Here is a 21,335-nt window from a genome sequence, read left to right on the forward strand (position 1 = left end):
CTAACACGTTAGCATAAGTACACAATCAAACCACTGAACACTTGTTAGTATGTGAGACTGCTTCGAGACGAGGGAAATGGGAAAACAGTTTGTTGCAAAGGTAGCAAAAATCCACTGCTTTGTTCGTTCCTGCACAGACACTGACAATGGCTGGTGTGAATCTGTGGATTTTTGTGCATTAATGCACTTAGTAGCACAGTAAGAACTGAGCTGACAGCAGTATTATTCACCACCCATGTTTTGGTGCAGTAACAATATCTATGACACGTTTTTTTTTTTAATATATATACTTGGGGCTTTCTTCTGTTTGCTAGTTCAGTGCATTGCCACTGTGCAGTCGGAAATAAACAAAGATGTCTCAGAGAGACAAGATTCCAGACAGGCAAACGTGGCAAGAAGTGGCACTCTCACACTGCAGTACAGAAACACCAGACAGAGAAGATATAAACAGAAAGAGAACTGCTGTAAGAACAGATTTTTCAGAGCGCCGGTGGTCTCTCTTCCAAGCCTATTTGTAACTGTGTTGAGCAAAACATGACCTGATTCAATCACCCAACAAAAATGAAAATTTAAAGCGACATTTGATTTAATCTTTTGCTTTTTGAGGACTTCAGAAAAAAGAGTTTTGCACTTTTCACTTTAGTGCACTGTAATATGCATTTTTGACTATTATCTGATGTTTAACAGATGAAATGATTGCTGCAAATCTGAAAACAGATAAGAAGAAAAAAAAGACCTGGAAGTAAGCTAGGAGTAAGAATGTTAGTGAATGCAGGGAGCAGAAATTTACTGACAATTCACTGTAGTCAAAAACCGACAAGGGGGAGAGAGGACAAGAGACAACTTGCAGCAGAGAGACAAAAAATGCCACAGAAAGGGATGGAGAGCATAGGTAATGGTGAGAAACTGTCATATTAGCTGAAAACAGAGACTCGAACCTGTCAAATCACAAGTCAGCACTTCTCTGTACATACTTCCTAAACTATTTCAATAATTACAACAGCACAATATATGAAATCTGGAACAGCAACACATCCACAATACAATTTTAGAAAACACTAGCCAGTTAAACAGTTGTTTTCAAGGTTATTCATTAGCTCAGACTTTGACTCAGTCTTTGATATAGTGTACTTTCATCTAACATCCCCAATTCGACTCCCCCTTCTGCCCGACTCCATCACCCTCTTGCTCGTATTGTTTTGCTCACTTTCACAAAACAGTATGATGATGCAAATCTCATGCCGACACGTGAGTTAGAAAAGCAAGCAAAACACTCCGGTGTGCACACGCATACATGCGCTTCTTGCTTACGCAGAGTCACTGCCTGCGGGAACACAGCCAGCAGGAGGAGAAGAAGAGAAGCAGAACCAGAGAGCAGATTCAGAGCACACATACAGCCACAAACACATAAACGCACACATAACCTCACAGACACATGCGCAGGCAGTCTCCGGGAGGAGAGCTTCCAAACTGAGCTTAATCAAGGTGGCGAGATCTGCAATCAGGTAACACACTGCATCCTCTACAGAGCCGAAACAAACACTTACGCACAAACGTGCTCGACAGACACTAGCAAATACTGTTAATCTGCTGCTGTCTGTAACTAACAGCCACCTAAATGCACACACTTTCACTCAAACAAGGCGGTGGGCAAGCACCTTTACCTTGCAAAAAGGCTTTTATGGAATTGCACTACTTGTTTCAGTCTCAATTAGGTACACAGATTAGCTTCAGGAGGCTAACTAGAGTTAAGTTAATCAGAGATATTTACCATGGCATGGAGAGCCCCTTGGCCTGGCCGGCTATGAGTCCCGTAGCCTGTCAGAGGCACTCGGCATCAAGTCAAAGTGTGCATGGGAATCAGCACACACTGATCCCCATCTCATACACACCTGAGACACATGCCACAATGCATCAGCATCTTGCCATTCTAGCACAGCAACTGCTGTGTGTGTATGTCTGCATGCAAGTAGGCAGAGAATCCAAGTAGTGTGCGAGACAAAGTGATAGCATGCAAATGACAAAATGTCTGCAATCCCCGCGACACAGCAGCCAAAAAACAAGTCTATTGATGAAAACACTTATCACAGCAAAAAGCTTCTCTCTTCACTGGTCCTGCGCAACTCTCCGTCTCTGCTTTCCTCTTTCTCTCTCCCTCTCTCGCTCGCTTTTGCTCTCTCTCGCACTCACAATCAGGTGGCGCAATGAGCGGTCTCCTCTTGCTATACTCCGTCACTATGACAACTGGGTACTGCGAGCATCCTGAATAGTTGGTGAGTCTGAGCAGGAAGCAACGGTGGCTCACACACCTTTGTACACACCAGTTATGACGCCTCCTTCTCGCTTTCGCTCACTCGCTCGCACATCTATGGTGAATCAGTTCACAGAAGGGAAAACGTCACACTCTTCAAGATGGACTTCTGCTCTGACCAAATGGTGTCTTTGAGTTTTCCACCAATGAATGGATCCAAACATTCCCACAGGGATGCATAATCATCCCATACAATCCCTATGTGTGCAAGTGTTCTGCAGTTGTACTGCTTTGTTTTTCAAACTTTGCCCACGTGCTTTTCTCTTAGGTCAGAGGGTCAGTAATCAAGTGAGGACTTTGTGTCTGGCTCCAACAAGTCTTTGTATTGTTGTAGCTCCAGTGGTCCATTAAAAGGGTGCAAGAAACACATTTAGTATGAATTTTAAAGTCTACTTTTGCTGCCTACACAGCAAGTTTCATTAGCTCATTGCGAGCTAATAGCATTTGCAAGAGACAAATGGTGAGCCTTTCTCTAGCAACATGCAGGCTAGACAGCTAAAGTACTCTATGCAGGGCTATGTACAGCAGCAAAACAAAACACATCTGCAGTCTATTCTTCTTTTCGACCTAGGATAGTAATCCATTTGTCATTCAAAAAGCAAACCAATACATGCTTAATATCCTGCGTTCAGATCTGTTACTTTTATTCACCAATAAATAGCATTTTCTACTCTAGATTTTGTGCTATTGCCCTATATCAGACTCCCACTCCCTCCTTTTCTCCTCTGCTCTGCCTGCGTCATCATCAGCGGATGTTTGCCAGAGAGATAGGACGGGGCAGTGAGAGGAGAGGAGACAGAGGACACAGGCGTAAGCAGCACAAAAGCTCTTTATAAAGTGGGCTTTCCATTAGTGACTGTGGGTCAGAGATTAAAGAATGAAGCCACAGACAAAAGATGACACAAATCCAATCCCACACACACACACACACACACACACACACACACATAAACACGTCCCATGTAAACTCCCTATCATTATTAAAGCCATCATCAATTCCAATTCAAACTAATTTGCAGATGATGACTCATTTTAAAGTAGTTCAAACTGCTTTGTTTATTCCCTGAACCAATCTGTACCAAGTATACATGAAAAAAATATGACTAACCCTGATTTGAAGTGCTCTGACTAACCACTAATTAATCACACATCCTTCAGACCACCCATCATGCTTCTTGCAAAAACTGCACAAACACTATTAGTTAGAAAAAAGAGACATGGCAATTACCTTAGCCACCTTTGGTCCGATATCAGACAGCTTTACTCGCCACTGCTGGGACTGAAAACATGTGAGTGAACCAAAAACAGCAAAGTGCCCACACACACACACACACACACACACACATACACACATACACACACACACACACACACACACACACACACACACACACACACAGGTAATGAAGCATGCAGAGCTGATCCACCAGCGGAGCTAGCAGTCTACTCATCACTCTGTTCACACCATTACAACAGTACAATAGGCAGAAAGTTCACTGCTGTATTAGGTGTGCAAATGCAATGAAAAGATGTTTACTCGATTTATCATTGCAGCACACACGCAAACTTGTCTCGCTGTCTAAACAGTAACTCTTCATTGTCTACATACATTCTCTAATCTTAACCCTAAAAATCTACCCATCATCCTGAACTGACAGGTATTTTGATCTCAGCACTAAAACTAAATCTAAACTCTAAAATAAAACTGCTAGATTAGCAGCATTGTGCTTATACACAGAAATAATTCCTATAAATGTTTCTACTGATTCTTTCTGGATTTGCAGACAAAGACACTCATCAGTGAAAGAGCCATTCCACATTTTTTTTCAGCACTGCAGTGATGAAAAAAAGCCCCAGTATGTTAGTACCATCATCTTATACTACACTTAGTATTATAGACTGGACAATGCAGCTTAAGTCCAAATTAAAAACTGGATCTTTTGCAGCTAAAACTCCAGTCAATTGACAAAAAAATTGAGATGCATTTATTTTTGATTGAATTTAATTGACATTTTTTGGGGGAAAAAACAATATCCTGAGTAATGATAGTCATTTTTAGTGATAGCAAAGAAATGTCTGCTTCACAAGAGACATTTCTGAATGTAACATTGACTAACTACTGAAGTAAGCATGTGAACCTTGTGAAAATAATGTCTCTCACAGAAATCACAGAATGGCAGAGGAAAAGTGAAGGTGAAAGGCAGGTGAAAGAAGACAAAGAAGGACCATCATAAAGTGAGGGGCTCGGGGCCCGATTTACCTGTCAGGGACCAGGGTGAGCTAGATAGGAGGAGGTTTAAGTCCAGGTGAGTGCACGAAAGCCAGGCTGATCTGACAGAGTACCCTCCATTTAACATAGTGGTGATAAATGAACACAGAAGCTGGAGCCACTAATTACACCTATGATGGAAAACTTTACAACTTCTTGCCACACATGGCACATTGTATTGTTTGTGATGCTGAAATGGATTGAACTTTCTAGGCTGGTTGAACTTTGTATGGATCCAATACCAATATAAATATATAAATACTCTACTTTTACTTTCCATAAAACTAGTTAACACAAAAAAACCCACACCTTTTAGATTTTTATGTATTTTGAAACTGAGCTTTTGTGCTAGTATAGATCTGGTATCAATCAAATACCAGTGTTGGTATTGGTATTATCAATACTTAGTTTGATCCACCCACTTCTAGTGCAATCAAACTGATTACACAAATGGAGACTGATTTTAAAAAGAATATAATGAAGACAGGGACAAAGTAAAAGAAACAAAAAGGAAAGCAGATGATAGGGTAGATGATCCAAAGCTACTCATAATTCTCCTCCAATTGTTTTTCAGCAGACTCAACAAACAGTCAAACCCTTCTGACGAATTGTCAATCAGAGCCCTTCGAAGGGACTGGTGGAGTTGTTATGATAGGTTCTGGTGACAGCTGAATGGCCAACAGCACTGAAAGCCTTCTCATTTTACATAGGAGGGGGAGACAGCAACTGATTGACTGATCCAATGACAGAGAGTGAGGAACTCTCCCATAATGCAAACTGAAGGAGATGTGGCACGTTTGTTTTACTTGACATGTTTTACGACGATGATGCAAGCGATACATAATGAAAAATCATCACAACACTAGCCCCTTTGCAAAGAGATACAAATATCACATTACTTCTCAATCTAGAATCAGCTTCTGTTTCTAAAAGAAAAGATTTTTGTTTTAATGCTTGTTTCAAAGCTTTTATTAACACAGCCAAAAACAGCTCAGATCAAATACACAAGAATTTAATGCCTAAAAGGGCCGTGTTTAATTTACATTTACAAGTTAGAAGCCCTAAGATCCAAAGAAACAATTACGCCTGGAGGCCAATTAAAACTGAATGAACCAGATCTCCTACTGTTGAACAAACACTAACATTGCGATATGTAGTCCAAGCTGCAAGAGAGAGCTTGTCAGACGTGTGACGAGAGATTCACTGGGAAGGACGACCACAATCGTGATCTAACCAGGAGGGAACTCAAGAAAGGAAGGGCTGAAGTTAGCTGGTTAGCAGCAACTACATTTTTAAAATCGGAGCAAGGTGTCCACTCTTAGATCATACATGGATGATGTTGTTCTCTCATTGGAATGAGATTAAAAAAAGTTTAATTAATTAATAAATATAGTGGTTTAATATACCTGCATATATATCCTTCCTAAACCTAAATTTCTTGTTATTTCAACGAGTCCTCTGTAGGGTTACCTAAGGGTAGATGTTTGATGATAGAAGACAGTAGAAAAGTAGAAAACCCTTTTCATTTTTCAGATTATTAAACACATTTTAATATTAGACAGAGATAATGCGAATGAATACAAAATACTATTTTAAAATCAGTGTTTATTTCATTAAGGGGAAAAAAAGCTATCCAAACCTACCCAGCCCTATGTGAAAAAGTAATTGTCAACTAAACCTAATAACTGATTATTGTATTTATTTGTATTACTAGTTATTGTATTTAACAATAACTGGTAATGAATGTGTCACATCACTGTGGAGGAATTTTAAGGCCACAGCTCTGCTGCAAAAACTTGACTAGGAGACTTCATTTTGTTTTTTCTTAGCTGTTAAAAGATGGACTTGCTGGGGTGTTTCTGATCATTGTCCTGCAGAGTGTGCTTGAGCTTCAGGGCATAAACTGATGTCCAACATTCTTCTTCAGGATTTTCTGGTAGAGAGCAGAATTCATAGGTTTGGATAGCTTTTATCCCTTAATAAATTAAATTATCATTTAAAAACTTTGTCTAATATTAAAATTTGCTTAATGATCTAAAACGTAAGTCTGAAAAATATGCCAAAAATTATGAACCAGGAGGTCAAATACTTTTTCATAAAAATGTATGATGAGGCATTCTGACAACAAGATTTACCACAAAAACAAACACAAACAGGTACACATAATCAGACAGAACCTGAGACAAGTTATGAGTCAGTTCACTCAATAAAATGTTTAAAAAAAAATAGCGGTGGTATGTAGTGTGGAGTTCGTCAACTATTTTTCCTATTTCGAAATAAATGTGATCAATGTTCAAATTGCTCAGATTAACCCAAAAGTCTTCAATAACAGCAGCTGGGCATATCCAACCTTTGGCCAAACAAGCTATTAATGGAAAGCTTCCACAAATGTTCTACAACTAATAGTCACTGCAATAAATAAATATATAATAACAATAATAATGATGAAAACCACAACAAGGAAACTGCTATAAGATGTGAAAAATAAGAGTTAACAGAACAGTGCTAAGGCATGAGTGATTACATGCCAGACATACAGATGGAGTCGAGGAGTCACGGCTGGCGTTGTGCTGAACATTTAGTTGCCAGCACAGGTGGCATGTTATGTAAAGATCAAAGCACTGACTCCTACATGGCTGCAGCAAGAACTGCACAAGGATGAGTGAGACACAACCTAAGTCATCAAATATGTTCTCATGGAAAGTAAAGGAGAAAGGGTGAAGATATCCAGGTGTTCCATACTGGGTGTTTGTTAAACAAAGCCAGCAACAGCAGTTGAAACAAAAATGCCAAAAAACAAAAAAACACCATTAAGCCAAGTGAAGATGCAACATAACAAATTCAATAAAACATCTGTGCTTCCAGCTGCCTGTTTCATTCTAAGTGACAAATTCACACTAACACATTATCTCCTGGCACTATTATAAAGTGCTGCTTTCAGACAGACCTGCAACCTGGGAGACTCCTGAGATTTCTAGGTTAGTCCAGCATTCATTTAACCATCTAAAATAGACTTCTCTAGGGGTTCTCACAAAGGACAATCAGCCCATTGTATTAGAAAGTAATTATTTTTAATCACTGTTTGCGAGTCCTAATGTCAAAAGACTAGTAATCTTATAATAGCTTTCTGTGTTAACAAGAAACAAATCTAACCTATTTCCATTAAATAACAGGGGGAAAAAACGTCAGTTAACGTGGCATGGAAATAATCTTTTGTCTTTTTGTACTATGTGCCAAAAATTAAGCTCATTTCTCTCCAATTACACACTGAGCTGAGCTCATAGAGATGGGCAGATGAGAACACCATCCAAAGCTACTATTGTAGAGATCAAAGGCATCATTACCATACATAAATAGACAGGATGAAAGGGAGAGAGACGGCTGTTATTTCCACATTCACAATGTCAGCTGTGAACAAAAGATGTGTTATTATATCAAAACAAAAGTCAGACTAATGATTTTGTGTGATTCTCAAAGAAAGCAAGCAAGAAAGAAAATAGAAAAAAACAACACCAAAGAAGAAGAGAGGAGAGTAGATAACAGGGAAAAGATTTTCCAGATAAGATTGCTGTGCTGTGTGAAACAGATCCTCTGCAGATATGAGGTTAGGTCTGACGAGGTCTGGAAAAAGAGGAGAATGAATACCCCAGTGATCTAATTGGCACATAGACAAAAAGAAAAAAAGAAGTGGACACATTAGAGGACAAAGGGGATAAACTTGAGAATAAAAGAGCTTATTGAACACAGGATCGACTACAGTCCTTCTATCCACTATTGTTGCCTAGGTTACCGCCTCTAGTGGGCGAGGAGTGCTGACAAACTGGTGGTGAGAGAAGACAAAGAAACACGCAATCAGGGAGGGTGAAATATACCAAAAGATGGCATGGCAAGGTTTTTTTTCTATTATCTGTAGCAAAAGCATTCGGCTCTAAAAGGCTGCCTGATCAGGGACCAGACACTGCGGGTGGTGAAAAATATTTCAATTTCTGTATTTGTTTAGCTTTTAAAATTGTCTACCTCTGTTTGTGGCCTTCTGCTGTGAAAAATGTCCGCTTTGAAACATGAAGAAGAATATTTTTAGCAAACATAGAAAGACAGCCCTAAATTCAGATTAAATGGATATGGCTTGTTGAATGAAATACTGTCCTCAAAGTTACAGTGGGCAAGAAGAAAAGAAACACAATAAGCCTCTCAGATAACTGGGACACCAAAACATGGCCTGTTTCAGATCCACAAATGACTGACCTCACAGTGCAAGCACAGATTTGGATGGCTTGACTGGAACCATGTTGGGCAACTGTCGGCGAAAGAGGACTGCAAGTCTGCAGTTTTTTTGTTTGTTCGAACCACTTGTTTACACCGAGTGATTTCACAGACCAACATTCAACAACATAACAATTCAACTACTGCAGCTAGAGCAATAAAATATATGCTTGTTACCTTACAAAGATGCTTTTTTGACCTTGCACACAGTTGCACAATGATAACCAATGATCACAGGGCCATGTACTTGTAATTGCCACACAGGAACCTCACAAACACAACCCTAGAGTAGTCAAAAAATTCAAAACTTTAAAGCTCACATTGACAGAAAACATTTATGTAAAATACATCATGTAAAAATCACTGGTATCTTCTTGATTTTGAGGCACTTTTCCTTTTTCCTCCAAAAATTAAACCTTCTGTCATGTAAAGAGAAATTAAATATTGTTTTTTTGTTTTACAATCATTTGAACAGTCAGGTTATTGTGCTTTAATTATAATATCGGATGTTTGCTGCAGAAAACACTTGGTCTGCAGTGGGGAGGAAAATTCCTCTACTCCCTTATACTATAATGATGGTTGCAACTTGCAAGTTGATCAAGTGCTACATGTAACCCACAGCTCTAACAATACTGTTTCAACTGCGAATGCCCTCAAAGTTAAACTTTGTCGATCAAGTTGGTAATTACATGCAATCTGTTTCTGATGATAAAGTAATTATCTGTGATAAAACATCGAAAACCACATATATGTTGCTGTGTGCATAGAAAGAAATTCACACTTAACAGAAATTCACATTTAACTATTACAGTTGTGCTCAGCTGCCTTCCTGTTCTACAGAAATATAACCAAATTACAACCAGCTGGCAGGCTGCTGAGTCATGTTGTACTCATTGATAAAAATGGCAACATGTTGATAGTCAGTCTGCATTTATAAATTAGATAATAATAATAATTTGCAAATCTTGAACCGTCCCTCTGAAGATGATAGCAGCCAACACAAGTCAGACTGTGATTGTTTGCAGAAAGGTTGGCTCCTATCAAGCAACCTGTACAATCGCTTTGTGATCACTCAAGCAATGAGCAACCATTTAGTTACCACAAGTTGCAATCAGTCACAGAATGTATAATATAATCACCAGGCAACCACCAATTTTTCTGCTAACGCAAGGAGGTTGCTATCCTATTTTCACTTTTGGAACTCAGCACTTAGCTTGCTCGGTATTACAAGGTAGCTTTGTCAAGTTAAGTTTGCCCAGTGTTTGATGGTTTTTGATGAATTTTACAAAATTCGATAGTTCCCCAACTAGCATCATCTCAGGATATTTGAACAAGAAGGCTCATCTCATGCACTTAGTATCCCCAGAGTATTTTAATTTAATTAAGAAAACGTAGTATTTTCATTCAAAAAACTTTATTATTATGCTGTATGTATTTCTTACCCCCACCCTTACTTATTATAAATACTTTTGATGGATATGTACTGCAAAGTGCATGTTGCACGCAGGACTGTATACATTTACTCCATCCAGCCACTTTTACAACTTGTATTTATTATATCCTCTTTTCTATGCTCACTATGTAAGTATTACAATAAATTTTCTCTTTCATATTTCTTTCCCTCTAAGAAAAATAGATCACATACTTATTAATGATGTAAAACATGTACAAAACATGTCAAATGCATCCCTATTTCTTACACACTGTGCAGTATGTCTTTTCTTAACATGATAGGTTGTTATTGTAATGGGATACACACAAGGTGACGCACAAACAGCTTGTTTCTGCTGAGCTCTATCACATTGATTTGTATTCATGCTGCCTCTCTGGCTATGCAGCATTACAGTCCCCATCAACACCAGCAGCAGCTCTAATATCAACAGTGTTCTCGTTTTGACTCTAACGCTGCTCGACCTCAACTTGCTGCTCTTTGTTCTTAAGACGCAAATACACCGACAATTTCAGGACATACAAGCTAAAGAGCCCTGCTTGACCTTGACCTTTTTTGTCGGTGTTGTTGATTCAGTCCTAAAGATTAAAACTATAGTATTAAAAGAGATTAAATCCAGTCATTCTTACAAGACAGTGCAAAACACACAGACACACACACACACACACCCCAACAGAAAAAAGATGGATACCTTCACCCGGACATGAGCATGGTGTGAATAACTGCTCTATCTGATCTCTCTTCACAATAACTTCTCTTGTTGGAAATGCATTTCTAAAGCAAAGCCCTCCTGAGACCACCATTAATAGCCTACAGTGCCAAATAACACATCTTAATGAATCACTTGTAAGAATAAAGCCCATTGTTCAAACACACAAATCCTACGATCTGCTTATGAATGAGTTGCCCAAATGCACGATTCTCCGAACGATCAAAGCCAAACACCAAGAAAGTACATCCATTTAAGCTAAATGCTCCAAAATATTCCCTAGTTTGGAGACCGCTTCATTTGCATTTGAGGTATGACACTTCAGAGAGGGTTGAAACATTTGAACGTTTTTATTTTTATGTGCTTCCAAGTAATTTCCAGTTAATTTAACTCAACAAGCGTCTTATAAATAAAGGAGGACTTAAGGAAGCAACTTTTTTGTAAAAACATCTCACTGCTGTACTAGTGCCAACAGAAGCCAACACATTAAAAATGAAAAGAGACAGATGCATATACACATACACACACACACACACACACACACACACACACACGCACACATACTGAGCAGTCACGTTGCGTTTAAGCTACAGGGACTGAGCTACAAAGATTACCCCCTGTTTTAACCTGTTTTCTAGCTCTGATCTTTCATTTCTCTGTATTCAAAACAGCCAACTGTCCTCTAATCTTTTAATGGATGTGCCATCTCTTTTGTCTGCCCTCTCAGAGACAGACACACAGACTGAGAGAGTGAGATGGGCAAATACAAAAAGTCTGCTGTCTGAGTCCGCAAGCGGGACACTGGGTGCTCCTCTTGCATTCCCTAATGGATTCTCCTATTATGAGATGGAAAATGAAAACTCCAAGATAATAATTTGGGCACAGTCTGTTTTTAATGCTGTAACTAACTGGGATGGTACTGACGTCTTCATACAGTAGTACAAGCCTTGGGTGAGCAGATGTAATGTAACAAATTAAGAGACCAAAAAAGAAGGTGTTTTTTCCTCACAAACACATAAAATACCAGCAAGTTACAGAAGATGTTGATTTCAAAAAGAATTCCACCTTATGTGATTCAGCTTAAGACTACTTCATTCAAACCAGCCACGTTATTATCATTATTATCTGCAAATAGAGAAACACCGCAGGAAAACTGTGCAAAACACTGTGCATGTCACTTAATATAATTACAATTAACACAAACTCACCCCATACAAAAAAATCAGTGTCCACACATTAGAAACAGAGACTCTCAAAACTTTATCATCACCAACCTTCTCCAGCTTTTCAAAATGCTCCCGCAGGAACTTCATAGGACGCTCGGGCTTAGCGATGCAGAGGTTCACAATGCACTCTTTGAGGATCTGCTGGATGTTGTGCTTCTGCACGAAAATTTCACAGCCCTTCAAACTCTCGTCTTCTTCCAGAGTGGAGGAGGAGGTGGCCATCTTATCTTTTATCTCTGTGGCAGTGGGAGAGAAACAGGGTGGACCATGAGAGGAGGGCAGGGAAGCCAAAATAGGATAGCAGGGAGAACAATGTAGCAGGGGGAGAAGAGGGCTGAGGAGAGCAGAAAAATAGAAGGAGGGGCAAAATGAGGAGTGTATAATGAGATATGACGGGCACAGGGGAGAGATTTGGAGGGGGAATAGATCGTGGGAAGCAGGTGACTTAAAATTTCACCAGTTTTTTTTTATGCTTCTTGCGCACAAAGGCAACACTGCAAGCAAGGTATGATGTTTTGTGACAACAGAGGCTGTTGCCAGTTTATTCCCTTTACTAAACAAAATATAAGTATAAATAAAAAAGCAAATCTATAAGTTGTAGAACTAGGTGGAATGTTTTAATTTAGAAGATTGCCCAAAATAGACAATCTGATCTTGTTATTACTGCCACTAACAATTTTCAAGTGTTTGTCCTAAAAATATACATTTGTGTTGAGAATATAAAGTTACAGATTCTAAAGATAGAGGATATTATCATCTGCTTCTAGATGGTTGAAAAGAAGTGTACCTCTTACTTGTGTCTGTTTGTTAGAAGATCTTGATTAATCAGACCATGTTTTATCTTAAAGACCTCATGGTACTATATCACTCCTACAAAGCAGTTTGCTGGAATAGGCCTAGGTTGCTGGGGGCTGGGGGCAATGATCCACTAAGCATTTCTTCTTCACTCACCACTATGTGTTTATACACAACTTTGTATGTAACCATTATTATTAAGTTCCGGCTCTCTTCCACGGTGTGTTTTTTCCTGACTTCTTCTCCTCGCCCACAACTGGACTGAGTCCAGTTCTCCTAGAAGTTTCTCCCTGTTAAAAGGGAGTTTTTCCTTCCCACTGTCGCCCAATGTTTGATCATGGGGGGGGTCATATGACTGTTGAGGTTTCCTCTCTATTATTGCAGGGTCTTTACAATATAAAGTGTTTTGAGGCAACTGTTGTTGTGATTTGGTGCTATATAAATAAAGTTCAATTGAAATTAATGTAATTGAAACCGACAAAAAAAAAATAGTTAACGCAAACACATCTAACAGAACTTAACTTATTATCAGTGGAGGTCCACTGGAACACGGCCTATTTTTCGTGGCGGATAAACATGACTGAACATTGAAATACTGGAAAGTAGTGCCTTTATTTGTGAAACTAAATACTTCAGCAGGTGGAGGCAATGGGAATTATATAACAACACATGACTACTAACAAATGCTAGTAGCCTATGCAGATAATTGTGCAATACGTCTCAAAGCAAGACAGGAAGCTGGGCAGGTGTAGCTAGCTAACAGTTCACTACCCTGAATCACTTCCTCAAAGGGAAATCACGTTAACCGTATCTTTATTTCTGCATAATAAACCAGACTCGAGCATGACTTTGAGGATGACATCAGGCTGCAGCTTCATTCACAACAAATACACCAGCAGCGATGTTCACACGGAACAATTTTAACTGTGTAAACTGTGGCGCTTGTGATGAAACCGAACACCTGCTCGTCTGCATTCAATACACAGCTAACACAGCCAGAGTTGCTAACCTTACAATGACAACCAAACCACAACGAAGGGGGAATTACGGCGACAGCACAAAGCATCACGAGCCCGGTCTAAAACCACCCCATCGCTATTTCGTAGGCACGGTTCAGTCCTTGCTCGCGCTCGTGTCCCTACCGTTATTTGTGGAGAATGTGGAGGAAAAAACACTTCGCTGGTTGGTAAGAGATTGATGAGGTGCCGTTCGTTAGCTGGGATGCTGCTGTTGCTGCCTCTGCCTCTGCCTCACCGCTACCTCTCTCGCTCTGCGTCAGTCTCGATGACGTCAATCTGTCATCTCCTCGACCGCATCGGCGCTCTCTCGAGGCCAGCGAGCACGCGGCAGCGCATTTACAGATTAAACACCCTTAGAGGAAATAACCACACAAAAAAGAACTGTGCTGCTGCTATTATTATTATTAGTATTACTTAGAGACGTTCATTTCCCAGTATGAACGTCTCCATCATAGTCTTTGGGGTTACAGCCTCACTGCTCTGCAGCTACAGGCCTAGTATCACATTTTTATGACGTATATGCATGCTTTCCCACCACATGATTAGTCCTACGACTAAATAACACTGAATTTAAAGCCTCAGAAACCATCCCGAATCTAAAACTGAGACACTAGTCTCTGTGCCCAACCCCCAACAAATGCCACCTGGTTCTGTTATAAGTGTGTCAAAGGTCCTGCATTATGAATATTCTCATATAAAACGCCAACATTTTCTCGGACTTTTAAAAGGTCATCTCCATCATGCATCTTTGCTTGTTGTCCACATTGTTCACAATTCTTCATTATTACTGATAATAAAATATTATCATGCCATATGATTGTCATATCATTATATGATTGTGATTATATTTTTGTGATATGATTATCATATGCACTCACAAACCCGCAGTACTGATAATACCTTGCTTTTACTTGTTTATATTATCTATTGTGTTGGGATGGTTTTGTTAAACACATAGGTAATTAATTACCTCACTCCGCCTCTCTCTGTGTCTTTCCTTTGTCATGTCTCTTGGCTTTTGACTCTAGTGTACACAAGCAACACAAATAGCTTTCTAATTATCAGCAGTTCTGGTCTGAAGTTTACATAAACTCATTATGGGCATGAATGTCATGGTAATTTGGGATTTTGATCTGTTCTTTTTCAGGGTGGAATGACTGGACATCATACATCTCTAATGACTGAAGAGAACAAGAACTGGGTGCACAAGTTTAATTTATTTGAGGGGGTTTTTTTAATCCACAAAAAGTATACATAAAGGCTCAAATATATACATACACCTACTTAAATTGTTTAATATGTGTAAATTGTCCTTCCTTGTGACGTCTTCTTAATGACTTCACAAGGAAGAAGCCTGTACTTCTTGTTGATCATAATTGACTGAAGTGAATTGAAGTGGTAATTTCTCTTTGCCAGGATTTGTTTGGCAGTACTCATTGTAATGGCTAAATCTTAGAATAATGGGAAACTCCAAGGAATTTAGTAAAGATCTTTTTATTATTCCATCCATTTTGTGCATTGTACCAGTACCATTAGCAGCAAAACAGCTCTAGACCATCATGCTACAACCACATTGCTTGGCTGTCACTCACAAAGCCTTTCTTGAAATGTTTGTCAGACCCAGTGGAAAGATGCAGAGAAAAGTCTTAGGTTTGAAAGCCTCACCTTTACTCCTCCAAACATATATTCTGACATTGTGGCAGAGTAGTTCAAGTTTGTCTTGTCTGATCATAAAACTTTTCTATCCCATTTACCCTTAAAATTTCAGTCGAGCCGAGTTGAGTGATGATTTTGGAACAAGGGCATTTTTCTTGGTCATTGTCCACAATGATGTAAACTACTCTTCACTGTGGACAGTGACGCTATTGTTTTTGCAGTTTCCAGTTCATGGCAGGCTTCAGTCTTGGTGGTTTCTGGGTTATTCCTGAGTATCCTGACCAATATGAAGGTGACAGTTGGCTCTTCTTCCAGACTTTGGCAAAGTGGCTACGCGTCAGAATAACTTGTTTTTGTGTATAGTTGTTTAAACTGATTATTTTGAATTGGCAGTTGTTTAGATTTGGCTCCAAGAGACCTTCCCAACTTGTGTAAATCTACAATTCTCCTTCTTAGATCTTCACTGAGTTTTGTGGATTTTCCCATTGTTTTGACTGTTGGTCTGAGAAATAACCAGTTGTAGTCAATCATGATCACTCATGAGAAGTTAATAGACTTTGGCCTTGTCAAGTTAAAGACACTGTACTTTCAGCACCACTTATCAAGTGGGTCTATGTATGTATTTTAGCCTGTATGTATACTTTTGACACTGCATGGATTAGAGAAAATCCTAAATAAATGTATACTGTATTGTATTCCAACACTGAAAAACAAACAGTTCAAAAAAGTCATTAAAATCTCCAAATAGCCATGAGATTTATGGCCATGATGAGTGTCTGACCACAACTGTAAGTTTAATTGTAAGCCAAACCTGGCTAATTAACAGAATATACAGTTTGTATAGCTGGGAGACGTCAAATAAAATCATAGTGTGTGTCATTTTCATTCTGTTTTGGCAATTTGGTGAACTTTTAATTTGGGGGGGGGTAGAGTTTTTTATTTTGTTGATTTATATTTTTTAGTTCTTTTATTTGTGTTTGTATTGGAAAATCTCTTCTGTCTGCTGTAATAATGTATGTAAACATCTGAATAGTCCTAGATGCCACCATTAAAGTCTTGTGTTTGCGAATGTAAATAAAGTTTCATATTTTTGAATCTGAAACTATCGTAAAGCAGTCGTTTGTTTGTCGTGCGAATGCCGGTTGCCATAACGACAGCCAAGATGGCGGCGATGGCGACTGGAGACGAGCATGCTTCCTCTGAAGTTTTGAGAGGACTCGCCCGACATTTAAATTGTCTGAACGAAGACAACAAGGCTACAAGAAAAAGAGCTCTGGAGGCGATCAAGAAGGAGACGGTTGATAAAGGACTGTCCAGCAGCGCCTTACAGGAAGTCTTTTCTTCCCTCCTCAAGCCTCTCCTTAAATGCCTGTCAGACCCAATGGAAAGATGCAGAGAAACTACTATAGCGGTTTTAACAGAGTTTATCCGATGTGTCCCGAAGCCGGAGGAATCGCTGCCTTATCTCATGCCCTGCTTGGCTCAGCGATTTGGGGAGAAGGAGATCCTGGAGCCAGCGGAGGAACTTCGCCTGTCGGCCGTGGAAATGCTGACTCTAATAGTGGAAGTGTGCGGGAAGAATTTAGCACCCTATCTGAGCGAAGTGATCAACATACTGCAGAGAACCATCGTAGACCCTTTCCCCGATGTTAAACGTGAAAGCTGCAAGTGCACCGTGAACTTTGCGAAGTGTTTGCCAGGTTGGTAAATGGGTTTTGTTGTGGCTGTGGAGAAAGCTGGTTACCATGGTTTCGAAGCACGGAGACATGTTTGATCCCAACAGCTCTCTTTCCTGTACTGCGCAGGTGCCTCCGCAGTTATATTAAATGGCAAGAGTGACGTTTTTGTGCCGGGAAACTAGAGCAGTCAGTAGTTGCTTGTTTTGCCTGAACAGATCTCGTAGGCACACTGACGTGTTTCACATCGTCAAATGAATGTTCATATTAGACAAAGAATACCCGAGTAAATACACAATGCTGTTTGTAAATAATGATTTCATTTATTAAGGGGAAAACAATTTAAACTTACCTGGCCCTGTGAGAAAAAGGAATTGCCTGCTTCTTGTTAAATCATTAATTAGCTGTGATTAGGCTCAATTTTCTATCCAAATTACTTGATAAATGAAATTATCATTTTAAAATGCACTTTCTATTTATTCGGGTTACCTTTGTCTAATATTAAAATTTGTTTGATGATCTGAAACATGCAAGTTTGACAAGTGTCCAAAAAAGAGGAAATGAATCTGGATTAGGGCAAATACTTCTCACAGCACTGTACTTGGTCTGATAATGTATCATAAGTTGTGTATTATATCACTGCATGATCCAGCTTTCAGTTAGACAACTGAATGGACTGCAATCGTTTTCTCTTCTCTCTCTTCAGAGCACTTTCACATGCAAGCTGAGAGTCTCATTAAGCCCCTCATGTTGACGATTGCTCATCAGCACACTCGGGTACGGGTTTCTGTCATCGAAGCCACTGGGGCGGTCATTCAGCATGGAAGTGGGAAAAAAGTGGATGACGTGCTCTCTCACCTGGCACAGAGACTGTTTGACGACTCACCACAGGTTCAGTTTTTTGGGGGAAAAAACTTCCAGGAATAACATGACCATGGATTAAAATTTTTGTCCTAAAACTCAAAACCATTTTGTCTGTTTAGAAGATCCTGAATTCTTCCCCCTATCATTCTCTCTTTTGATCCAGGTGAGAAAAGCTGTGACTGCAGTCGTCGGTGATTGGCTGTTGCACTTCAGAGACAGATATTCTTATTTTCACAAACTTATCCCTCTCCTGCTCAGCACCATCAATGATGAGATCCCAGAAATAAGGTTAAAGTCCACAGTTTTATTCTGTAGTGTAATTTCCTGTTTAGAAACTACATGACACAATTTCTGTACACAAACACAGCGGCTTTTAATTCAAACAGGACGTTGAAGTGCATGTTTTCAACTTTAATTCAAGGCTTTTTAGGGGTTTAAGAATTACAGTCATTTTTATACATATTCTCCTATTTCCAATTTGATAAACTAACCAAATGTTATATTTAAGAATTGTTTGTAATACTTGAGTAAAAATCTTTTGGGGTCACTGACTGTACACACCAAATGGACACACCAAATGCTTTGTGTCTTCCCTTGAGATATATTGTCAGACCTTTACTGCAGCTATGTTCAGTTGCTGCTTGTTTGTGGGTCTCTGCATTCATTTCTGTATTTAATAACTGAAAAAGCATGCTCTGTTGGGTTGAGATCATGTGACCTGACTTGGTCATTGAAGAACATCCCATTTCTTTGTAGTGAGAAACTCTTAGGTTACTTTGCAGTTTGCTTTGTTTCATCATCCATTCGCACTGCAAAGCACTGTCTGATCAGTCTCTGAGCTGAGAGCGTAGCTCTGTACACTGTAAAATACACTCTGCTACTTCTATCAGCAGTCACATGATCACTAAACACTAGTAGTCATACATGCCCATTCCACAACGCTACCTCCACTTTGTTTGACAGATTATGTGGTGTGCTTTGAATTATGTTTCTCTCCTCCTCCATACTTATCTCTTCCCATCATTCCAGTAAAAGTTAATCTGGGTTTCATGTGTCCAAATAATTTTTTTTCTCAGAACTGTGTGGGCCTGTTTAGATGTTTGTGGAAAAGGCTAATGTGGGCTTCATGCTCTTGGAACCTTAACAAGGATACACTTTTCTCCTCACCTTTTTGTGTTAGATGTTTTCTTAGCCAGTGAAAGAATTCTGCCATGGTGCGCTTTAGTTGACTTCTATGGCCTTTCAGCTGAACAGTGTCAGTGTCAGTTCTGAAGTGTTTCCCAGCTTGCTGATAATATTTATTTTGGTGTTTCAGCCTAATGATGAACCCCCTTCACTTGCACAAACATCATTTATTCCTCATATTTAGAGTTTTAGTGTACAGCTACCAAATGCAGGTTCAACTCCACAGCTTTTTTTCTGCTTGTCATGAAATAATGACATCTAGCCATGAAACTGCCCATCAGCTAATTGTCCAATTACTCCTGATCATCTGAAAATGAGGGAGTGTGTGTATAAAAATGGCTGTAATTCCTAAACAGGTTATGCAGTACTGTTTTTACATTCTTTCATTTACATATTTCAGTTACATATAAACTGTCTGATTGTGGCTATATGAAATATAGTGCAAACAATGACCATACTATTATTTCTCATTTAGGATGAATAAGAAATAATATTTCTTTCCGTTTCCTCTTTCAGACTTCTAGCTGTTGATCTGTGGAAGCAGGTAGGCGCGCAGTGGGAGAAGGAGAATGAAGATGACATCAAGGACAAAATGGACTTCCTTCTCACTCCACCTCCACATTACCCATCAGAAGGTCTGACAAAGCTGCTGTTTCTTCCCTATGCTACAGTTTTTAAGGAGTGTGTCCAGTTGGGTATTTTGGTAAATAATGGAAAGAGTCCAAGCTAGAGTGAATGGTGAACTTTGACATTGACATTTTTCTCCATCTCAGTAGTTCTAAAAGCTGTTGTTGTTTGTGATCTAGGGATCTTAGTAAATAAGACAAGAATAAGCTGTGGAGTGGGTGGCATCGGTGCAATGCATCAACCTCGACTCCGCGTAGGTGGTGAGGCAAGGGATTAGAAAGCTTTCTATATATGGGGGTTTTACTTTCTTGTCTAGACTCAGAGTTCTTAAAGCAGCTGCTTGTCAGTGTAAAGCTAAATGTAATAGCTGCACCCTACTACACTAAATCGTGTCTCTTTATTACAGCTGTTCATAGTTATAATGTACAGTAAGAAGAAATGATGCAGTCTATGACAGCTTTGTTGTCAGGGCAGGTACTGGCTTGGAAAGATTAGTGTTTGCCTCGGGCCTGGTAGCAATATGAACCTGAAACATGGCCACAATAGTTGGCCTGCAGTTTGCCTAGAGGGCCAGGACAAATATGTGCACAGCACGGTTGCACAAGTCTGCATTTTTAAAAAAAAGCTCCTGTACACGTCCCACTGCTCCACATGTGACAGTAGGGATGAATACTGGTTCTGCCTGGCGACGGGAAAGGAAGAGACTCTTTCTCTCTTTCCTTCTTTCCCTTTTTGTCTTGCGATCATAAATCTGCCGGGCCTCCCAGTGTGAAGAGGTCACTGTCAAACAGTGAGAGACAACCAGAAAGGGCCTTGTTTGGTCTTGTCCTGTTGTGTTTCTCTGATTTATCTCTGGCTTCCTTTAGTCCTCCCTTCCTCTCTCATTAGTGTGCCTATAGGAGAAGGGCAATAAGGCGGCAGGTTAGTGAAAAGAAAGACAAGCAAAAGTGAAATGTAGAAGGCTATATGGGAAAGTGTTAACTCTTGCTCTGACAAGCCCCTTTTGGCCGAATCTCAGTCAAAAACAGTGTTTTTTGGGGGAGGTTTCTAGAGAATGTAGAGCCCACTCAGCACACTTTTGAAAATATGTGAATCGGTGGCATTTCTTGTGCTGTAAATGCTCTTTTTAAGGATTCATATAGTTCATAACAATATGCGTAACACAATGATTTCACACGTAGACTACACATAAATTAATTATGAAATGTATCTGAACAGAAAATGTGATATTTGAGATACTTTTGATCACAACCTAGCATCCTGGAGAGTGTTCAGTAAAATGTGT

General features: G+C 39.5%; 2 protein-coding genes across 3 annotated transcripts in view; one reads left to right on the plus strand and one right to left on the minus strand.

The window, feature by feature from the left end:
* The window catches only part of prkar1b (protein kinase, cAMP-dependent, regulatory, type I, beta), a 64,753-nt gene extending 50,424 nt beyond the window's left edge, over positions 1 to 14,329 (minus strand). Inside the window, exons 1-2 of one of the 2 annotated variants that reach the window (XM_003450128.5) lie at positions 14,166 to 14,329; positions 12,277 to 12,464 (exon numbers count right to left, since the gene is read on the minus strand). In XM_003450128.5, coding sequence (XP_003450176.1) covers positions 12,277 to 12,450 — 174 coding nt within the window. In that variant the 5' untranslated portion in view covers positions 12,451 to 12,464; positions 14,166 to 14,329. Of the gene's footprint in view, positions 1 to 1,771; positions 2,165 to 12,276; positions 12,465 to 14,165 lie in introns of those variants that run through there. The other variant, XM_005454889.4, reaches the window with a different exon arrangement.
* Positions 14,330 to 16,818: 2,489 nt separating this feature from the next.
* The window catches only part of dnaaf5 (dynein axonemal assembly factor 5), a 28,187-nt gene continuing 23,670 nt past the window's right edge, over positions 16,819 to 21,335 (plus strand). Inside the window, exons 1-4 of the mRNA XM_003450055.4 lie at positions 16,819 to 17,398; positions 18,081 to 18,265; positions 18,402 to 18,526; positions 19,940 to 20,058. Coding sequence (XP_003450103.1) covers positions 16,834 to 17,398; positions 18,081 to 18,265; positions 18,402 to 18,526; positions 19,940 to 20,058 — 994 coding nt within the window. The 5' untranslated portion in view covers positions 16,819 to 16,833. The remainder of the gene's footprint in view (positions 17,399 to 18,080; positions 18,266 to 18,401; positions 18,527 to 19,939; positions 20,059 to 21,335) is intronic.

The sequence above is a fragment of the Oreochromis niloticus genome, linkage group LG4, assembly GCF_001858045.2.
Source record: "Oreochromis niloticus isolate F11D_XX linkage group LG4, O_niloticus_UMD_NMBU, whole genome shotgun sequence".
Lineage (NCBI taxonomy): Eukaryota > Metazoa > Chordata > Actinopteri > Cichliformes > Cichlidae > Oreochromis > Oreochromis niloticus.